A 19,592-nucleotide genomic window follows, 5' to 3' on the forward strand; every position below is an offset into this window, starting at 1 on the left:
AGTATTCTTGCTGCTGTTGTTGCATACATAAAGAAAATCCTATCCTTCTTTGACACCAATTGGCCGACTATGCCCAAGAGAAAGGCCTCTGGTTTCTTAGGGAAAGTACATTTAAGTACAGCGTCCAGCTTCCAGGTCATGTGGCCAGCATGACTAAGCCGCTTCTGGCGAACCAGAGCAGCGCACGGAAACGCCGTTTACCTTCCCGCCGGAGTGGTACCTATTTATCTACTTGCACTTTGACGTGCTTTCGAACTGCTAGGTTGGCAGGAGCAGGGACCGAGCAACGGGAGCTCACCCCGTCGCGGGGATTCGAACCGCCGACCTTCTGATTGGCAAGTCCTAGGCTCTGTGGTTTAACCCACAGCACCACCCGCATCATGGGAAGGCATTCCACAAGGTAGGGGCCACTACCAAGAAGGCCCTGTTGTTGTTGTTGACATTATTGATAATATTTGTATATCACCCTTCATCTGTAGATCTCAGGGCTGTTCACAGCATTAAAACACAAGCTAAAAAACACAAAATACATAATGAAAACTCGAACAAAAGCAAAGCAGTAACCCTCCACCCGTACCCACAACACGTTTAAAACCGTATCAGATGTCAATCAGCCCAAGGCCTGGATGAAGAGGAATGTTTTTGCAGGGCACCTAAAGGTGTATAATGAAGGTGCCAGCTGAATCTCCCTGGGGGGGATTGGTCAACCCTAGCCACACATTGCATAGGAGCCGGCCCAAGACATTTTGCCACCTGAGGCAGAGGGCAAGATGGCGTCTTCCCCCATCCCAGGTATTGAGGCTGCGGCAGCTGCTCCATTCTGCCCAACGCTTGAGCCGGCCCTGCGCCATAATTTGGATTAAACCGCCTGATCAGAGCGGGTAAGGGTGGGGCTGATAGGTGCTCCTATCCCTCGGCCAGGGGTTGATCTAAATCAGCGTTGCCCAACCTGGCGCCCTCTATATATTTTGGACTACAACTCCCATGCCCAGTGGCCCTGCTGGCTGCGGCTGGCGGGAGTTTTAGTCTGAAATATCTGGGGAAAGCTGATCTAGGCGGCCTCTGGGTTTTTCTCCCGTGCTTGCAGTTCTGTGAAAGGAAAGCTGTGAGGAATTCACCTACTACTACAACAACAACAGCAGCAGCATGATTTAACCTCACGATAATTTAGTTAGGTTTCAGCTGCCAGTCCTTCTCACGGTTTATCTTGCTAACACAGGCACCCTTGACTGGTATTTTTCACAGAACAGCGAGTTTGTGGGCTGAGTTTCAAGCGGAGGACTTCACATATAATTCTATTTTTATTATTATTATTATTTTAAAATGTTCCTGAGATTTCTTCTCTGCCTTTCAGGGGCTTATGCCCCACTTGAGGCGGCTTACGTAAATTAAAATCGCCATCGCAGGGGGGAAAAAACATTTTCATAAAATGCACACAAAAGGCAAGCCTGGAAGATTAAAAGCAATCCTCAACGCAGACTTAAGAACAAGACGATGCTCTTCTGCAATTGGGACAGATCTGGGTCGCTTGCGAGGAGAGACGGATGGATTTGTCAGTTCCGGTTCTCTCAGTTTCTCATTCTTTCAATCTTATATCTGGTTCTCCCCGTTTCTGCAGCAATTTGCGGATGTATTTTTTTTAAGAAAACCTATTGAAAATCGACCAGCATTTTTGTGTGAATTTTTCCTAATACATGCAGTTTTGACTAGTTTTGCAAGCAATTTACCCCAAGGAAGCACATTTTTGTATGTTGTTTTTCTGTCAATATGTGTATTTTTACGCATATTACCGAGCGTGGCGTAGTGGTTAGAGAGTCGGACTCGGGCCTGGGAGAGACTCAGGTTCAAATCCCCCCACTTGGCCATAAAACTCACTGGGTGACCTTGGAGGGGCGGTCGCTGCCTCTCTCAGCCTGACCTACCTCACAGGGTTGTTGTGGGGAGTAAATAAGGAGGACGAGAGCCATGTGACCACCTTGCGCTCCTTGGAGAAAAAAGGGTGGGATATATATGCAATAAAGGGACGCGGGTGGCGCTGTAGGTTAAACCACAGAGCCTAGGACTTGCCGATCAGAAGGTCGGCGGTTCGAATCCCCGCGACGGGGTGAGCTCCCGTTGCTCATCCCTGCTCCTGCCAACCTAGCAGTTCAAAAGCATGTCAAAGTGCAAGTAGATAAATAGGTACCACTCCAGCGGGAAGGTAAACAGCATTTCCATGCGCTGCTCTGGTTCGCCAGAAGCGGCTTAGTCCTGCTGGCCACATGACCTGGAAGCTGTATGCCGGCTCCCTCGGCCAGTAAAGCGAGATGAGCGCCACAACCCCAGAGTCAGTCACGACTAGACCTAATGGTCAGGGGTCCCTTTACCTTTTATAAATGCAATAAACATTTTTGGAGAATTTGGAGAGGTTTGAAAGGTTCGCCTTGGATTGCGAGCAGAATTTAATTTCTCCTTGTGCTATTCTGGGCAAGCCTGATCTGTGGGTTTGGCTGCCCCATGCCAGTGGTTGTGGGGCACCCAGGGAGGCAGCCTGCTTGCCAAGATGGCCTCTCTCTCTCTCTCTCTCTTTCTGTCTGTCTCTTTTTCTCTGCATCCCCATCAGGCTTTGGCAGACCAGGTGCGTCAAAACGGCCCACTCGCCTCCGCAGCCTCTGGCTTATTAACGGATCACGAGGGGAACTTTTGTCTGTGCAAACATTAAACATCTTGTTTAAATATTAAGTGACCCAGCAGAGCATCCTTTGGAAAGGCAGGGCTGCGGCGGGTTTGTCTGAGAGCTCTGAGGGGGCTGCCGGGTTAGGTGGGGGGGGGGTCTGAGTTGCTGGGTAGGAAGGTTGGGGAGCGGCCGCCGAGACCACATAACACCCGTCTTGAAAGACCTACATTGGCTCCCAGGACGTTTCCGAGCACAATTCAAAGTGTTGGTGCTGACCTTGAAAGCCCTAAATGGCCTCAAAGGCCCAGTAGACCTGAAGGAGCGTCTCCACCCCCATCGTTCTGCCCGGACACTGAGGTCCAGCTCCGAGGGCCTTCTGGCGGTTCCCTCCCTGCGAGAAGCCAAGTTACAGGGAACCAGGCAGAGGGCCTTCTCGGTGGTGGCGCCCGCCCTGTGGAACGCCCTCCCACCAGATGTCAAAGAGAACAACAACTACCAGACTTTTAGAAGACATCTGAAGGCAGCCCTGTTTAGGGAAGCTTTTAATGTTTGATGCATTACTGTATTTTAATATTTTGCTGGAAGCCGCACAGAGTGGCTGGGGAAGCCCAGCCAGATGGGCAGGGTATAAATAATAAATAATAATTATAATAATTATAATAATTATAATAATTTAATAATTATAATTAATTGGGGGACACCACTGGAACCCCCAGGGACGTGGGTGGTGCTGTGGGTTAAACCACAGAGCCTAGGACTCGGTGGTTCGAATGGGGTGAGCTCCTGTTGCTCGGTCCCTGCTCCTGCCCACCTAGCAGTTCGAAAGCACGTCAAGTGCAAGTAGATAAATAGGTACTGCTCTGGCGGGAAGGTAAACGGCGTTTCCATGCGCTGCTCTGGTTTGCCAGAAGCGGCTTAGTCATGCTGGCCACATGACCCGGAAGCTGTCCGCCGGCTCCCTCGGCCAATAAAGCGAGATGAGTGCCGCAACCCCAGAGTCGGCCACGGCTGGACCTAATGGTCAGGGGTCCCTTTACCTTTACCTTTTACTGGACCCCCCACATCAGCTCTTTAATACCACAAAGTCTTGGGCGATGAAAGGAATTCAAAATGGCCCTTTTTGAAGCCTCGGGCCTGTCCCTGCACCCCAGGCAGGAGAAGTCTCCCATCTTCCACCTCCTCCGGTCTCTGTCCAAGGCCTCCTGAGCTTTCCCTTGCAGCTGGCCCATGAATTTATTATTTAACACCCATGCCACCCATCAGTATTCTCTGGGCGCCTTGCGGGAGAAAAACAGAAGCAGGCATCGTCACGAGTTGGTAGCGAAACTCGGAAGGGAATAAAATGGCAGAAAAAAACACAACTGCAACCTGGCAGCCGTCACCGCCGTTTCTAGCAATTAAAGACTTGGGGAAATGAATTTTTTAGAAAGGTATATTTGCCTGGCTCTGAAGAGATAGCCAAGTTAGAGATGCCAGGAAGCCTTGCTGGGGAGATGTCTCCAAGGGCAGCCCCGCATATTGTACATTACAGCAGTCTGGCTGTAACCCATAACTACGGCTAATTTCTTTCTCTCTCTCTCCCTCTTTCTCCTGCCCCACAGCAACTTCAGATGGTACCAAGGAAGGGCTTGAGAACATGAAGGGCGGTGCCTGCCTCTCCAAAGGCATGAAAGTCGTCTTGAAAGTCGGGCAGCGTAAGTCGTCGGGGGATGGGGAGAGGGTAGAATCCAGAAAGTGCATCTTTGTGGGAGAAGATCTGGGTGTGGGGAGATGACCCAGATGTCCCTGGGAGGGGAATGGGGGTCCGTTGCACGAGAGCAGAGCATTCTGGGAGCCAGAACCTCTTCAGGAAGAGAGCGGGTTAGAATGGGGAATCCTGGAAATGAGGAGGGACGCCCCCCCTTTCCCCGGGAGAAGGGTGGGGGAGAGTGCCAGGGCCAGCCTTCGCCAACCTGGTGCCCTCCAGATGTTTTGGACTGCACGCTAGCTGGATGAATGATCCTAGTTTAAAGGTCCCGGGCCCTAAGGAAGTCAGACTATCCTCCACCAGGGCCAGGGCCTTCTCAGTGATGGCTCCGACCTGGTGGAATGCTCTGTCCCATGAGACCAGGGCCCTGCAGGATTTAACTTCCTTCCACAGGGCCTGTAAGACAGAGCTGTTCCGCCTGACTTTCAATTTGAACTTAGCCTGATCTTTTATTCCCCTTCCCTCCCTCCCCTTCCCCTTTTTATGAAGATTGCCCGCTCTGGGATCCCACAGCTAATTCTCCCCTGGTCTCCTCGCTGGCCCAAATAGGACTAATTTAGCCAGCTAGCCCTGATGATCATCTAATGTTTATTGGATGGATTTCCCCCCCTAAATTGATTTTTGAATTCTGAACTTATCGTTATTCATGTTTTACACTGTTTTTTGTTGCATCACTTAAGTGTTTTAAATTTGTTGTTAGGCGCCCTGACCCCGGTTTTTGAACCGGGAAGGGCAGGGTATAAATAAAAATATATTATTATTATTATTATTATTATTATTATTATTATTATTATTATTATTAATTATTAAAACATCTGAGCAGTGGCAGGTTGGCAAAGACTGACCTAGTGGCTGGCTTGTGCCCACCCCATTCACTGCCACCGCTGCAACAGCCAGGACTCCTGGGGACTTGGACCCATTCCCTCTGCAAAACCCCTGGATTTGGGAACATGGCACGGGGCAGACCCACAGCCCCTTCTGGAACTAGGATGAGCTCGTGACCGCCCAGTAAATGGGAATATGGGGGGGAGGAGTAAATTTGGGGTGGGAGCAAGGGAGAGGAGGGGGAGTTGAACCTACCATCCTGAATGTCAGCCCTTCTTGTTTTCCCCTTCTTTTCTCCCAGCCCTGACTGTTTCTCAACCCCCTGTCCTACCTGGGCAAATGTGCCCCTTGATGCCCACTTGTCGCTCAGCCCGCTTCTCACGGATCCTGCCCCTCAGATTAAATCTCACAAACGAGCAGAATAAATGTGAGGATTCCAGGGCGGCAGAAGGAGGAGTTTGGAGCCCGGAGTCCTGACTTCGAACACCTCTTTGGCCACCAAGCTGCCTGCCTGCGGCCTGGGGCTAAGCTTTCCCCTCTCTTTCAGCCCCTAAGCACGCCTCGCAGGGCTGTTGTGAGATCAAAAACAGAGAAGCGAAATGAATTTGGGGGCGAGGTTTTCTCAAGCAACCCCCCCCCCCATCTGGGAGGGTTTTGTTTGCTCCTTAACTTGATATTTTAAACCCGATCTTCCATTGCTCTCTAGCTACTTAATAGAAATCTGAATTTTAAAATACCACAGTTCAGAAATTTGGTTTTGGGTTTATTAAAAAAAATAAATGCTGCCAGGCAACTCATCAGCCCGCACCCAAAAGGGAAAGAAGCTTAGATGAATAGGTTAAACTGCCCTCATTTCTGAAGTTGTGGCGGGAAAGTAATTTAAATGTAGATTAAATTAAATTGGTGGGGATGGCCGAGACAGAAGGTGCCCGTAATGTCTGTCCACCTAGCACAGGTGTTTTTTTTAAAAAAGCCTTGTTATTGGCAAAAAAACCCCCGCAGGTGTGCTGGCTGTTTCTGGCAGCGGCTGGGCAGGTACTTCCACCTGGCTGCCTCCCTTGCCAGGTGTGAGCTCAGGCTCCGCCCACAGGTGACCTCACCGGCTGCTGAGCATCAGTGTTGAGAGCACAACCTAGTGGTTCCTGTGTGGTACTGCAGGTTCCTTCCACCACACCCCACGCCCTCCTGCTTTGTAAGATTAAAACCCCGAAGTGAATGTGAAGCCCTTCCCCCCCTTACTTTTAACTCTGGCAATTAAAAAAAAATATTTATTTTTGAGCTGCAGAAGCATGCAGGCACCCGAAGCACGCAGAACTCCCCATGTTCCTTCTCCGCCTGGTTGCGGAATTCTGTGTGACTCGGAAACTGGCCTGCTTATTTATATATTTTATTTATTTGCTCAGTTTGTATACCGCCCTATACTCGTCGATATCGGGGCAGTTCACAAAATAAAACTGCAATATTAAAAACACAACATACATAATCAAAACAAAGACAACCCTAAAATCTGCCCCCCTTCTGTCCCAGAGTGGCCCCATAAAAGGAACCGAGCCTCAGTTGTGTTTCCTAATTGCCACACGAGAAGGGCAAAGAGGTGGCCAATACCTGACGAAATTGTTTCACTGTTTTTGGAGTCCGTGGGGATCGTTTCCTTGTTGTCGTTCATTTCATTCTCCTTGAGTTTGTGTGTTTTGCTCTGTTTTTACCATGCCATGCATGGTATTGATTTTATTGTTTTATTCTTGAGTTTGTGTGTTTTTGCTCTGTTTTTGACGCTTCGCCCCCGTAAATTGGGGGACTGAATGTGTCTGCCCCTACCTGGGTCTCTGCCCCACCCTCCCCCAGTTCCCACCCCCACTTGCCATATCTCGGCCCTTCAGAACGTAAAAAGAGCTTTCTGGATCAGAACAGGGGGCCATCTGCTGCTGGTACCCATTGCTGCCCCCCAAGTGCGGAGGACAGAGCATAGTCAATGTGGCTAGGAGCCATCGAGAGCCCCATGAATTTGCCTAGTCCTCTTTCCAGTCCTCATTCCAAGATGGTGGCTGCCGCCGCCTCTCCCCCCCCCCTGCGGGAACCGGGTTCCGTAGTTTTAACTGTGCGCCCTTCCCCCTCCCCCAGATCCCAACACGGGCTCCAAAACCCCGAAGTCCGTTCCAGACACGCCTACCGAGAAGGAGAGAGGGACGTCTGGGGCAGCCGAGCCCAGCAAGGAGGTCAACCCAGGTATGCCCCGACCCTACAACTTCCCCTCTGCCCCCCAAGCGCAGCCACGAGAGGAGGGAGCCCCCCTGCGCCAAAACCCTGGCTCACACCCCCCACACACCGCCCCATGTTTTCCCTCCACGTTTCCCACTCCCTAACCCCTCCCTCCCTCTTGCCCCAAGGAACAATAGCCCCAGCGCCCTCCTTTCCCAAGGGGCTCCCATGGACTTGAGGGTCCGGGGAGTGAGATTTGGGGCAGCATCCTGCATTCCACATTGGTGTGTAGGATCCTGAGGCCTGAGCAGAGTAGGGCCTTTGCCCCAGAGTCCATTGTTAAGCGAAGAGAAGCCTGCAGCCTCCTGGCGAGCAGGCGCAGGACCCAGGAGTCCGAGTTCCCAGAATCCCCTGCTTTAAGGCATTAGGCACCCTCCTCCCCCCACAAAAACCCAGCTCTAGATGGCAGGCGCCGTTGGCTGGGGTTGGGATGAGTTGTGGTCCAAAGCATGCGGGGGAAGCCATTATTATTATTATTATTATTATTATTATTATTATTATTATTATTTTCCTGGACCGGCTTACGCAAATTGAAAGAAGGCAGAAAAAATATAAAAATAAAAGATGACCCATGACCCCCGATTCTGCTGCAATGGAATGAGACGGCTTCTCGTACCCCATTTCCGAGAGAACCCCGGAGTCCTGGCTCCTGCCCCCCTCCTCTTCCAGCCTCTCCTCGGACAGCCCAGGAGTCCTGGCTCCCAGCTCTGCTCACATCTTTGAGGGGAGGGGGGAAGGAGACCAGGGGCCCCGTGGGTCAGCGTTTGGGGCAGACCCTCCTTCTCTGCTTCCCGCTTCTCTCCGGGATCAGTCCATGTCCGGCCCTGACAGGCCCAGACCGGGGGGGGGGGGGCGACCGAAGACGAGGCTTTGCGGCGGGGGGGACTAGCTCCTTGCAAAGTGTTTTGTTCTGCCTGTCTTCCGTGTCGGGGACAGAACTGGGAGCCGGGAGAAGGGGCCCCCTGGGCTTGAGGTTTATTGATAGTGATGGCTGAAATGAACCCTGCCGAGCCAGGCTGGGGCGAGGTATCGAGGAGGCAATTAGCTCCATTAACCAGAGTCGACAGACACTAACGAGCACCTTCCCTCTCCAGGCAGGGCCCGCTTTGCTATTTGAGCGCCTCTCCGCCAACCAACAGGTTTCCAGTTATTCCTCCGCTCTCCGTAGACCGAATCGGACCATTATTATTATTATTGAAAAAGGCCTGTTTTGGAAGTTGCCGGCTGCTGCTTGAGCCAGGCCATGTGGGGCAGCCACCCCCTGGATGGGTCATGCCAGCTAGGCCTGCCCCCTTGGTGCCCACTGTCCGTGCAGCACAGATGCCCATGCGAGGGAGGCATAGCTGCATGCAGGAAGACCTCATTGAGATCTAGAATCTTGCGCAGCCCGGAAGCCTTCCTGCGTGCATTGTGCAGCTCTGCGCATGAAGGCTCTGGCCGTCTTGTGTGGCCGCCAGGGAGGCGCATGACTCCTTGGCAAGGCCTCGCCCCCTGCTCACGCACCAGCCTTTCCCCACACAAGTATAACCTCTGAATGGGGAAAGGAACAGGTCTGCCTTTCTTCCTAGAGCTGTAGAACCAGAAGCATAGCTGTCAACATTTCCCCTTTTTAAAGAGAAATTTCCTTATTCCCAATAGGATTCCTCGCAAGAAAAGGGAAATGTTGACGGCTATGACGAGAAGGGACCCGAAGAGTCATTCAGTCCAACCACCTGCAATAATAATAACAACAATAATTTTTTTACATTAATGCTCAGAAACATGTGTTTCCGATAACAATTCCAAGTGTTGGTGCTGACCTTAGAATCATAGAATCCTAGAGTTGGAAGAGACCACAAGGGCCATCGAGTCCAACCCCCTGCCAAGCAGGAAACACCCTCAGAGCACTCCTGGCATATGGTTGTCAAGCCTCTGCTTAAAGACCTCCAAAAGAGGAGACTCCACCACACTCCTTGGCAGCAAATTCCACTGTCAAACAGCTCTTACTGTCAGGAAGTTCTTCCTAATGTTTAGGTGGAATCTTCTTTCTTGTAGTTTGGATCCATTGCTCCGTGTCCGCTTCTCTGGAGCAGCAGAAAACAACCTTTCTCCCTCCTCTATGTGACATCCTTTTATATATTTGAACATGGCTATCATATCACCCCTTAACCTCCTCTTCTCCAGGCTAAACATGCCCAGCTCCCTTAGCCGTTCCTCATAAGGCATCGTTTCCAGGCCTTTGACCATTTTGGTTGCCCTCCTCTGGACCCGTTCCAGTTGGTCAGTGTCCTTCTTGAACTGTGGTGCCCAGAACTGGACACAGTACTCCAGGTGAGGTCTGACCAGAGCAGAAGACAGTGGCACTATTACTTCCCTTGATCTAGATGCTATACTCCTATTGATGCAGCCCAGAATTGCATTGGCTTTTTTAGCTGCCGCGTCACACTGTTGGCTCATGTCAAGTTTGTGGTCAACCAAGACTCCTAGATCCTTTTCACATGTACTGCTCTCAAGCCAGGTGTCCCCCATCTTGTATTTGTGCCTCTCATTTTTTTTGCCCAAGTGCAATACTTTACATTTCTCCCTGTTAAAATTCATCTTCTTTCTTCACCTTGAAAGCCCTAAATGGCCTCAAAAGGCCCAGTAGACCTGAAGGAGCGTCTCCACCCTCATCGTTCAGCCTGGACACTGAGGTCCAGCTCCGAGGGCCTTCTGGCGGTTCCCTCCCTGCAAGAAGTGAGGTTGCAGGGAACCAGGCAGAGGGCCTTCTTGGTGGTGGTGCCCGCCCTGTGGAACGCCCTCCCAGCAGATGTCAAGGAAATAAACAACTACAGTGGTACCTTGGGTTACATACGCTTCAGGTTACATACGCTTCAGGTTACACACTCTGCTAACCCAGAAATAGTGCTTCAGGTTAAGAACTTTGCTTCAGGATGAGAACAGAAATCGCGCAGCAGTGGCAGGAGACCCCATTAGCTAAAGTGGTGCTTCAGGTTAAGAACAGTTTCAGGTTAAGAACGGATCTCCGGAACGAAGTAAGTACTTAACCTGAGGTACCACTGTATCTGACTTTTAGAAGACATCTGAATGCAGCCCTGTTTAGGGACGTTTTTAATGTTTTATTGTGTTTTTAATATCCTGTTGGAAGCCGCCCAGAGTGGCTGGGGAAACCCAGCCAGATGGGCAGGGTATAAATAAATTATTATTATTATTATTATTATTATTAAGCAGGAATTGCATTCTGAGAGCGGCCCAAGGTTTTCCAAAGGGTCCATGCGCACCCTGCATTTAAGGCGCATGACCTCCACCCAAGAGCCCTGGGCCCCGCTGTTCCCCTCTAGCAGACCTACGATTCCCAGCGCCAGTAGCAAACTACAGTTCCCGGGCTTCTTTGCGGGAAGCCATGTGTTGTGCACACGTATGGGGTGTGTGCAGTCCAAGCTCCACCACACCTCCCCACGTGGAGATCTTTTCACTGGGGCCAGGGGGGTGAACTTGGGGGCCACTGTAGGGAGAAGCCAGCCTCTCGTTTTGAGGCTGCGTCTTCCCCCCACGGCCTGGTTCACGCTGAAGCGAAAGAAGCAGAGCTCCTCCTGCCTGTCTTGGCTGCCGGCAGGAAGTGGCTTAGGAAACATAACCCAAAAGAAACACTTTGGGCGAAACTGGCGAGGGGGGAAAGGCAAACAGTGTAACTCAAATCTCCTTTTCACAGGGGAAGAAAACGCCAGTTCGGAGGAGGAAATCAAGGGCTTTTTCCTGGATTGAACATGTCAGGGTGGGGTGGGGGTGAGCGAGGTCCATGCTTGGCTCTCCCGCGGCGCTGGATCCTGCCCCTGCCCGAAATAGACTAAAAAGCTAGCTTGTCAGGAAAACAGGTCAGCCCAGACATCTCCTTGTCATGCTAGATTTCTGCAAGCAGGGAGACTTTCCCCATGGAGGGGACCCATCACCCTCCACTGCTGACGTGATATACAGTGGTGCCTCACAAGACGAAATGAATTCGTTCCGCAAGTTTTTTCTTCTTGCGAGTTTTTCGTCTTGCGAAGCACGGTTTCCCATAGGTATGCATTGAAAATCAATCAATGCGTTCCTATGGAGACCGTCCGGGGACAGAGAGGAAGCGCCGCTCTGTCCCCTCTTTTGAAGCAAGGGGCTGCGGGGAGAAGCGATCTTCTCCCCGCAGCCCCAGGTCCGGGGACAGTGGGGAAGACGTGCTGCGCTTCCCGCTCTCCCCGGAGCTTGCGGGGCAAGCTTCGTTTTGCGAAGCAAGCCCGTAGGGAAATTCGTCTTGCGAGGCAACTCGAAAACGAAAAAACCTTTCGTTTTGCGAGTTTTTCGTCTCGCGAGGCGTTCGTCTTGCGGGGCACCACTGTAATCCAGAGCACAGCTGGGGAATCTTTTCTTTTCTTTCTTTCTTTTTTTTACAGCCTGAGAGGCAGATTTCCTTCTGGGGAGCCACCCATTGGCCACTTCCAGCGGTGAGCGGGGCCAGGGACAAAACTAGGCGGGGCAACGGATGCAGATGTTGTCTTTGCGCACTAGGCCAGCTTGCACAACTGCTCCAGCACCATCTCTCCCCTCCACTCAGATGAGCAAAGAGCAAAGAGACCTAAAGACTCGTTCTGCAGGGTTGTGGCCTAGAAACAGCCTTTGGCACCCTTTTCTTTCGAATGTTTTACCTGCCTTATAAAAAAAATAAGTAAAACTCGCACAATTAAAATTAAATTAAATTAAATTAAACCTTCCTGCGTCGCAAGGGGTTAGACTAGATGACTCTTGTTGTCCCATCCAACTTGTGTGATTCTAAAGCCATTCGAACGGAACAGACCTGTACCAATTGAGCTCCAGGGTCCCACGACAGGAAACACCTTAGCGGTCACAAAAGTAGATTTAGGGAAGCGCGATCCGTTCGCCCACATTGGGCACTGAGCCAAGGGAGCACTGCAACAAAGATGTAGAACGGAAGAGGGAGGGGTGCTGAATTTTAGCGCCACTGAAATCTGAAAGCCCGAAGCCCACCAGTGTCAGTCAGAGGACAGACTCGAGAGTTGTGTCAACGCACCTCTGTTGGAAGAGAGGTCCACGGTTTTGGGGCCATCACAGAGGAGGCCCCGGACTGCAGGGGTGGGTGGTGCCCACCCTTAATGTCAGTGAGGCCTCGGTCCGTGGGGCAGGCGATGCCATGGACAAGCAGGGAGCCATTTGCTTATTCCAGGCACCCCCCGAATTGGCCCTCCAGCTGTTTGGGGACTACAACTCCCATCATCCCTAGCTAACAGGACCAGTGGTCAGGGGTGATGGGAGTTGTAGTTCCAAAACAGCTGGAGGGTCAAGTTTGCCTATGCCTGGTTTTTACTGACACTTGGTAATCAAGCATCTCCCTAAACACTCTTCTTCTTTTTCCCTCCCCCCCCCTAAAAAAACCAGGACCCCCGACTGGAAACGCCACCGGGAAGGTGGGAGGCGAGAACGGCCCCCTGCCCCAGTCCAGCGTCCCGATCATCGCGGGGGCCGCCGGAGGGGCCGCCTTCGTCCTGCTGGTGGCGGCCGCCGTGACGGGCGCCCTCTGCTACCGCCGGCGCCGGGCCAAGCACAGCGAGTCCCACCACCCACCGCTCTCGCTCAGCACCCTGACCAGCCCCAAGCGGGGGGGCGGCGGGGGCAACAACAATGGCTCGGAGCCCAGCGACATCATCATCCCGCTCCGGACTTCAGACAGCGCCTTCTGCCCCCACTACGAGAAGGTCAGCGGGGACTACGGCCACCCGGTCTACATCGTTCAGGAGATGCCCCCCCAGAGCCCTGCCAACATCTACTACAAAGTATGAGGGGGGGGTGGGCAGCACGGCTCCCTCCTGGCGGAGGCTGCGCCCCCCCCGGCCATCACCACCACACCCCCCAACGGCGGGGAGGAACCTCGGCACGGACCGGGGGGACGTTGCCGCCCCTCTCGCCCAGCCTGGATACTGGGGTCCGTGCACAGCTGCGGGGACCCCCCTCTACGGCATTCAAGGGGGGTTCCCAGGATTTGGACTTGGCCAGAGGGAAGGACCCTCCACCTTGCTGTCTCCTCCTTCTTCTCCTCCTCTCTCGCCGTGGATTTGGGCCTGGCTCAGATGGACAGGCCGAGAGAAACGACCCCCTTTCCGCCAGGCGCCAGAGAGCTTAACAGAGACGAGACCCCCTCTCGCCCCACTTCCGGGTGCGAGGGGGGAAGGACTGGGCTCCCACGTCGGCTGATTTCTTTCCAGATAGGGACACAAACACACACACACACACACACACACACACACACACACAAATCCCTCCATTTCTCCCCTGCGGTGCGCCCCACAATCCAGTTTCAATGGATCTCTGCCCCCTGTTCAACAAATAAAGGGGACTTAGGGCCCACACGCACTTCCGTTTGCCCCGGGGGAACCCGATCTTTAGCGCTGAATCGGAACAAACAGCAACCGGGTTTTCCGCACATGGCTGTTTGTTCCGATTTAGCAATAAAGCACATTTTTCCCCCGGGGGGGAACGCAGTGAGGGAAAGGCTTTCTAGGCAAAGGACAAGCGGAATTGTGGACGAGCCCTTACTTATAAACATCCACCCATTGGCCAAAATGAATTAAAGTGGGGGGGTGTTTCTCTTTTTTAAAAAAAATCACGCACAAATTTCCTTGCACAATTTCAAATTCTTTTTGACAACATACTCAAGGGTCAGATGGTTTGGGGGGAAGCAGCAACGGGTTAAGCATAATGTTGCTGCTATTCCCCCCCCCCCCCCAGGGAAAACACCCTACCGAGACTTAATAGCTACCTTGCCATTCCCACCCCGGATACGTCCCTCAGAACTGACATTTCAAGTATTAAATCTGAGAATCTTGAAGGTTTCCAGGGTTTCTTCTGCCAAGTTACCTTTTGGCTCTGCGGAACCTGCCCTGTTCCTCTCGGTTTCTGTGAGGAGATAATTCGGTGGCAAACTCCATTACCCAACTCCCTCCCCGCCCAAGAAAACCACAAGGCCAGGGCAGGTGTAGGGGGGCCATTTTGCCTGTCCCATTTTGTTCCCCCCCATTTTAGGTTCCGCTAGGGAAAGAGTTGAGGCGCCCTTTCCCAGCCCGCATATGTTTTGGACTACATTTTCAGCCCATAAATAATAATAATAATAATTTAGTATTTATACCCCGCCCATCTAGCTGGGCTTCCCCAGCCACTCTGGGCGGCTTCCAACAAAATATTAAAATACAGTAATGCATCAAACATTAAAAGCTTCCCTAAACAGGGCTGCCTTCAGATGTCGTCTAGAAGTCTGGTAGTTGTTGTTCTCTTTGACATCTGGTGGGAGGGTGTTTCACAAGGCGGGAGCCACCACCAAGAAGGCCCTCTGCCTGGTTCCCTGTAACTTGGCTTCTCGCAGTGAGGGAACCGCCAGAAGGCCCTCGGAGCGGGACCTCAGTGTCCGGGCAGAACGATGGGGGTGGAGACGCTCCTTCAGGTATACAGGACTGAGGCCGTTTAAGGCTCTAAAGGTCAGCACCAACACTTTGAATTGTGCTTGGAAACGTACTGGGAGCCAATGCAGATCTCTCAGGACCAGTGTTATGTGGTCCCGGCGGCCGCTCCCAGTCCCCAGTCTAGCTGCCGCATTCTGGATTAATTGCAGTTTCCGGGTCACCTTCAAAGGTAGCCCCACGTCGAGCGCATTGCAGTAGTCCAAGCGGGAGATAACCAGAGCATGCGCCACTCTGGCGAGACAGTCTGAGGGCAGGTAGGGTCTCATCCTGCGTACCAGGTGGAGTTGGTAAGCAGCTGCCCTGGACACAGAACTGACCTGCGCCTCCATGGACAGCGGTGAGTCCAGAATGACTCCCAGGCTGCGCACATGGTCCTTCGGGGGCACACTTGCCCCATTCAGGACCAGGGAGTCCCCCACACCCGCCTGCCTCCTTGCAGCTGAGTCAGGCCAATATCCCTTCTAGCCCAGTTTCCTATCCTCACAGGGACCAAATGGGTGCCTCAAGTGGGAGCTGAGTTCAAGAGCAGACCTCTCCCCTCCTGTAGTTTCCAGCAACTGGTACCCAGAGAGCACAGCCATCCTGGCTAGGAGCCAACAATAATAGCCTTACACCTCCATGAATTTGCCTAAAGCTCTTTTAAAGCCATCTAAGGTTGGTGGCTGTCGCTGCCTCCTGTGGCAGGGAGTTCCACAGTTCGACCGTGCCTGAAGAAGGGACTTATATCTGTCCTGAATCTTCCAACGTTCTGCTTCATGGTTGTCCACGAATTTGAGAGTCGAGCCAGCACAGGGAGTTGTAGTTCGAAACATCTGGAGGTCGCCAGGCTAGGGGAGGCTGGCTTAAGGAGACACCGTCATCCCATCGCTCACACCTGAGGAAACCTTCCTTCCCTTTCTGACACCCCCTGTCACATACCACCCCCCCAAAAAAAAACCCATGCTCATCTCCTTGGCCATTAACCCCATACACTTCTGCAGATCACAAAAAAATGAAGGAGGCCATTTCTCTGCCGGAGTTTGGGGGTCAGAGAGACGTTGGCGGAATCCACGGATCGGACTCGGGATGACTCGGAAAGAGGACCGGTTGCTTAGCCGTCCGGCGGCCGCTTTGTTCGCTTTTTCGTTGTTTAGTTGTTAGAAGAAGAAAAGTCACACAAAATGGCCACCCTTCCCCATCTGAGATGACGACTGGGCAGGGCGGTGGTGGTGGTGGTGGGGAAGGTCGTGGGGCTGTTCTCTGAGGGTCTTCGCGTTGCCCCCATTTGGGGAGGATACTGAAAGACTGGTTCCCCCTCCCTCCACGGCCAACATCTGGCTGGCCTTCAGAAGCCGCGTATTTTGTGTGTGTGGAGATTTTTTCACGGGGCTCCGAGAGAGGAGGGACTTTTGTGTGTGTTGAACTTTGGGATTGTGGTCGGGGCTCTTCCTGCCTTTGGCAGGGGAACGGAACGGAACAAAAAAAAAAAAAAAGAAAAATGTGGTCTTTTTTCAGCTTTAACAGAGGTGGTTGTTTTTTTTATCTGAGAGTTTCTTAGCTTTGTCGGTGGAATTTTACTGTTGGACATTGTTGATTATAGAAGTTCTTGTGCAGCCGGGCTTTTGGACTCTTCTCTGCTTATTTCCTTCCGAACCACCCAGAACCCCCCCCCCCAAAAAAAGCCAGCCGATTGCTGGGGGTCGCATGTCGACAGCCATGACATCAGGGCATTAAGGGGGGGGGCTGCGACATATTTCTGGAGGCAGCAATGGTTGGGGGGAGGAAATGGATTGTGACTAATGTGCCACACGAGGGGCACAAAAAACCATATGGTTGCCCACCCTGCTATTGGCATTCCCTCCTCTTGCAGCCACCCAAAATATGGTCATCGGCACTTCCTGGTTTCACGTGTTTTCCGCAGGGAGTTCATACGTGCTGCAAATCCACCCAGTGGGAGGAAAACGCCCCCCACAACCCAAAATGTGGAGAAAACCACCACTGGCCACCACCTGCTCATCGCACAGGGTGGGTTTTCAGTTATCTGACGTCACTCTGTACGCGCTCAGAGGCCAAGGGCCGGAAAGCAGCCTTCGGGGCTAGTGGGGGGATAAATTCTTGAGGCAGAAGACTTCCAGTGAAATAAACTGGGGGTAGGAGTTGGCCTAATATCCTGTTAACCCCCCGCCGTACCCCCAAACCGGCTCATGCTATAAATGGGAGCCAGACGTTCTTTGAGCTTGGGGTACAGGCCAGGATCAGAGGCTGTGTCCTTTAATCGTCTCCTCCTGCTGTCCCAGAAGGGGGTCGGAGCCTGCCATTGCTGTGCCCCCCACACCTGACCTTGCGTAACCCCCTCCCCAACGACATCCCCATTTCGGGCAGTTGCATCAGCAAACCTCGCTTTTTCTCCCTGATGAAGTCTGACAGCGTTCAGCACCCCCAGGGCTGTGTCTGTCCCATGTACCAGAGATCTAATTGAGGACTCTTCCCCAACACACACACTCAGTCCTTAAGTAAACAGCACCCAAAGGGAGCTCAAAACAGGGCGAGAGTTTCGGGCAGGAGATTTGCCACGCAAGCAGGCAGCTCTTCAAAGTGGGGCGCGCTCCCCCTCCCAACCCGACACTCATCTTTGCTCAGATCACAGCGGGCTGCCGCGTTCTGCACCAGTGACAGGTCCCCCCCCTCCACAATCTGCCTCCCTCCCTCCCTCTCTCTCTTGCGCCCGCCCCCCTCCCCAAAACGAAACCTCAGACCTATGCGTCCTGGGCCTGCCTGCTGCCACATCCAGACACCTTGTCAGTTTGTTCAGAGAAGACAACGGCTGGCGTAGGTTGTTTCGGGAATGGCAGCGCGAATTGGGGGCAGAGCAAACCGGAGCAACGCCAGCCCTGACGTGCCCCAACATGGACGGATGGACGGGGGGGGTAGGGGGAGAGCGGCCTGGAAGCGTGGGGGCAGCAGCGGGCACTGGCGGCGTCTTAAGAAGCTGAGCCAAATCTCTCGGTGCGTCCCGGCGCATTGCAGAGGGCCGCAGAGCCCATTCGAAAGCGTGTCTTTTGCTTTGGGAAAGGAAGCCTTTTCAGGGTGCGGGAAAGGCACTTCTGCCAGCGGCCACAAGGGCGGCGCTCTGAGGAAATTGCCCTGCTGCATCTTCTGGTATGCTCTGACTATAGTTTATTATTAACCCTGGCACAGGCTGTATTGGAGGCTAAGAAATTCTCGGGTCAAGTTCCTGGAAGATGGAAGACTCCCTTGGAGATTTTTAAGCAGAGGTGGCGTGGCCATGCGTCAGGGATTCTTGCCTTGCAGAGGGTTGGACTAGGGCTCCCTCCCGACTCTGCCACGATTCATGTTCACACCATACATCCAAAGCACCCTGAATGCACATTGCTTGCTCCCAAAGGATCCTGGGAGCCGTAGCTTGCCAAGGGCTGCTTGGAATGGGTGAACTACGGTTCCCAGGATCCTCCAGCGCTTTAAGCATGAGTCAAATGTGCTTTCAAAACAGGGCGTGGACTCCAGCTTTGGCCTTCTTTCACACACACTTAATTTTTTAATCAAGCCGCGGATCGCACCACATTTAAAAATAAAGGTGCGTCGAGTCGACGCTCGACGTTATCACTTCAAAGCCTGCAAAAGAAACTGAAGATTTGTTCTGAGCTGCGGGCTGCCGTGCTAAATTGGTGTTTGGGAATTAAGAAGAAGAATAGCCTTGGAAGTTTGACTTCGAAGTGGGCCTTTGGCGGGGTCGAAGCTGTGGCCTTTCCAAAACGCGGGTTTGCAAAACTGTGGGCCTCGCTGCCAAATGCCGAAATCTTCGGTGCCGGCAGGAAAACTGCTCCGGGGTCAGGTGAAAGGGGCTGGCGAGATGGAGGGGGCTTTCACGGCTCCCCCTCTTCCAGCTCCCAGCCCGCCGTGGGAAGGCCTCTTGTGCCCAAATCCTGTGCCGGGCGCCAAGGGGGAGTGGGGGGGGGCACACTGTTCGGTGGGGCAGGAGAGGAGGGGGAGAGGCCCATTAGCTCAGCGAGCTGAGCTGCTTGGCTGGGAGCCAGGGGTCGCCTGGGGTCACTCCCCAATTAGGTCACATTTTTCCTCCTGTCTCCACTCCTGGAACGAGCCGCCGCTAACGAGGCCGGCTGCGTTTGCGGGGTTCCCGTCTTGGGGTGGGGGGTGGGTGGGATCGACTGGATTAAATGTGCGCTTGGGGAGTTGGGAGAGACCTGGGGGGGGGGGGAAACGACGCTCTCCATCCTAGCCCCGGAATGGGCAGCGTGGCCTAATGGGGGGAGGGACACACAGATGGGCTACCCCCTTGCTTCTCTCCGCGTTTACCTTTCTGAGGCCCAGAGGAAGGGCAAGGGGGGGAGAGCCGTTTTCCCGGCAACAAAAGGGAATTAATCAAAGAGGCCTCCTTCGCCACAATCCCTCCAGTTTGGGGAGGTCTGAGAGTCGCACCGGACCCCTGGAAGGAGGGATATCAAAGGAGGAAAGCGGCCTTGCTTGGATCTCTGTGTTTTCTACAAAAGAAAAAAAAGCATCCCTTGGTTACGCTTCGGGTTTCGAAGCAAAAATGGTAGACTTGCATCAGCTGGGTGCTGGAGTTCAGCAACATCTGGCGAACCCAAGGACGGGAGCGATGAAG

At 53.0% G+C, this 19,592-nt stretch overlaps 1 protein-coding gene across 2 annotated transcripts in view; it reads left to right on the forward strand.

The window, feature by feature from the left end:
• The window catches only part of EFNB3 (ephrin B3), a 77,471-nt gene extending 60,906 nt beyond the window's left edge, over nucleotides 1–16,565 (forward strand). Inside the window, exons 3-5 of one of the 2 annotated variants that reach the window (XM_083472798.1) lie at nucleotides 4,258–4,350; nucleotides 7,350–7,454; nucleotides 12,894–16,565. In XM_083472798.1, the coding sequence (XP_083328924.1) occupies nucleotides 4,258–4,350; nucleotides 7,350–7,454; nucleotides 12,894–13,294 (599 nt within the window). In that variant the 3' untranslated portion in view covers nucleotides 13,295–16,565. The remainder of the gene's footprint in view (nucleotides 1–4,257; nucleotides 4,351–7,349; nucleotides 7,455–12,893) is intronic. The other variant, XM_083472799.1, reaches the window with a different exon arrangement.
• Nucleotides 16,566–19,592: the final 3,027 nt, after the last annotated feature.

This window comes from Podarcis liolepis, assembly GCF_965112155.1.
Source record: "Podarcis liolepis genome assembly, chromosome: 13".
NCBI lineage: Eukaryota > Metazoa > Chordata > Lepidosauria > Squamata > Lacertidae > Podarcis > Podarcis liolepis.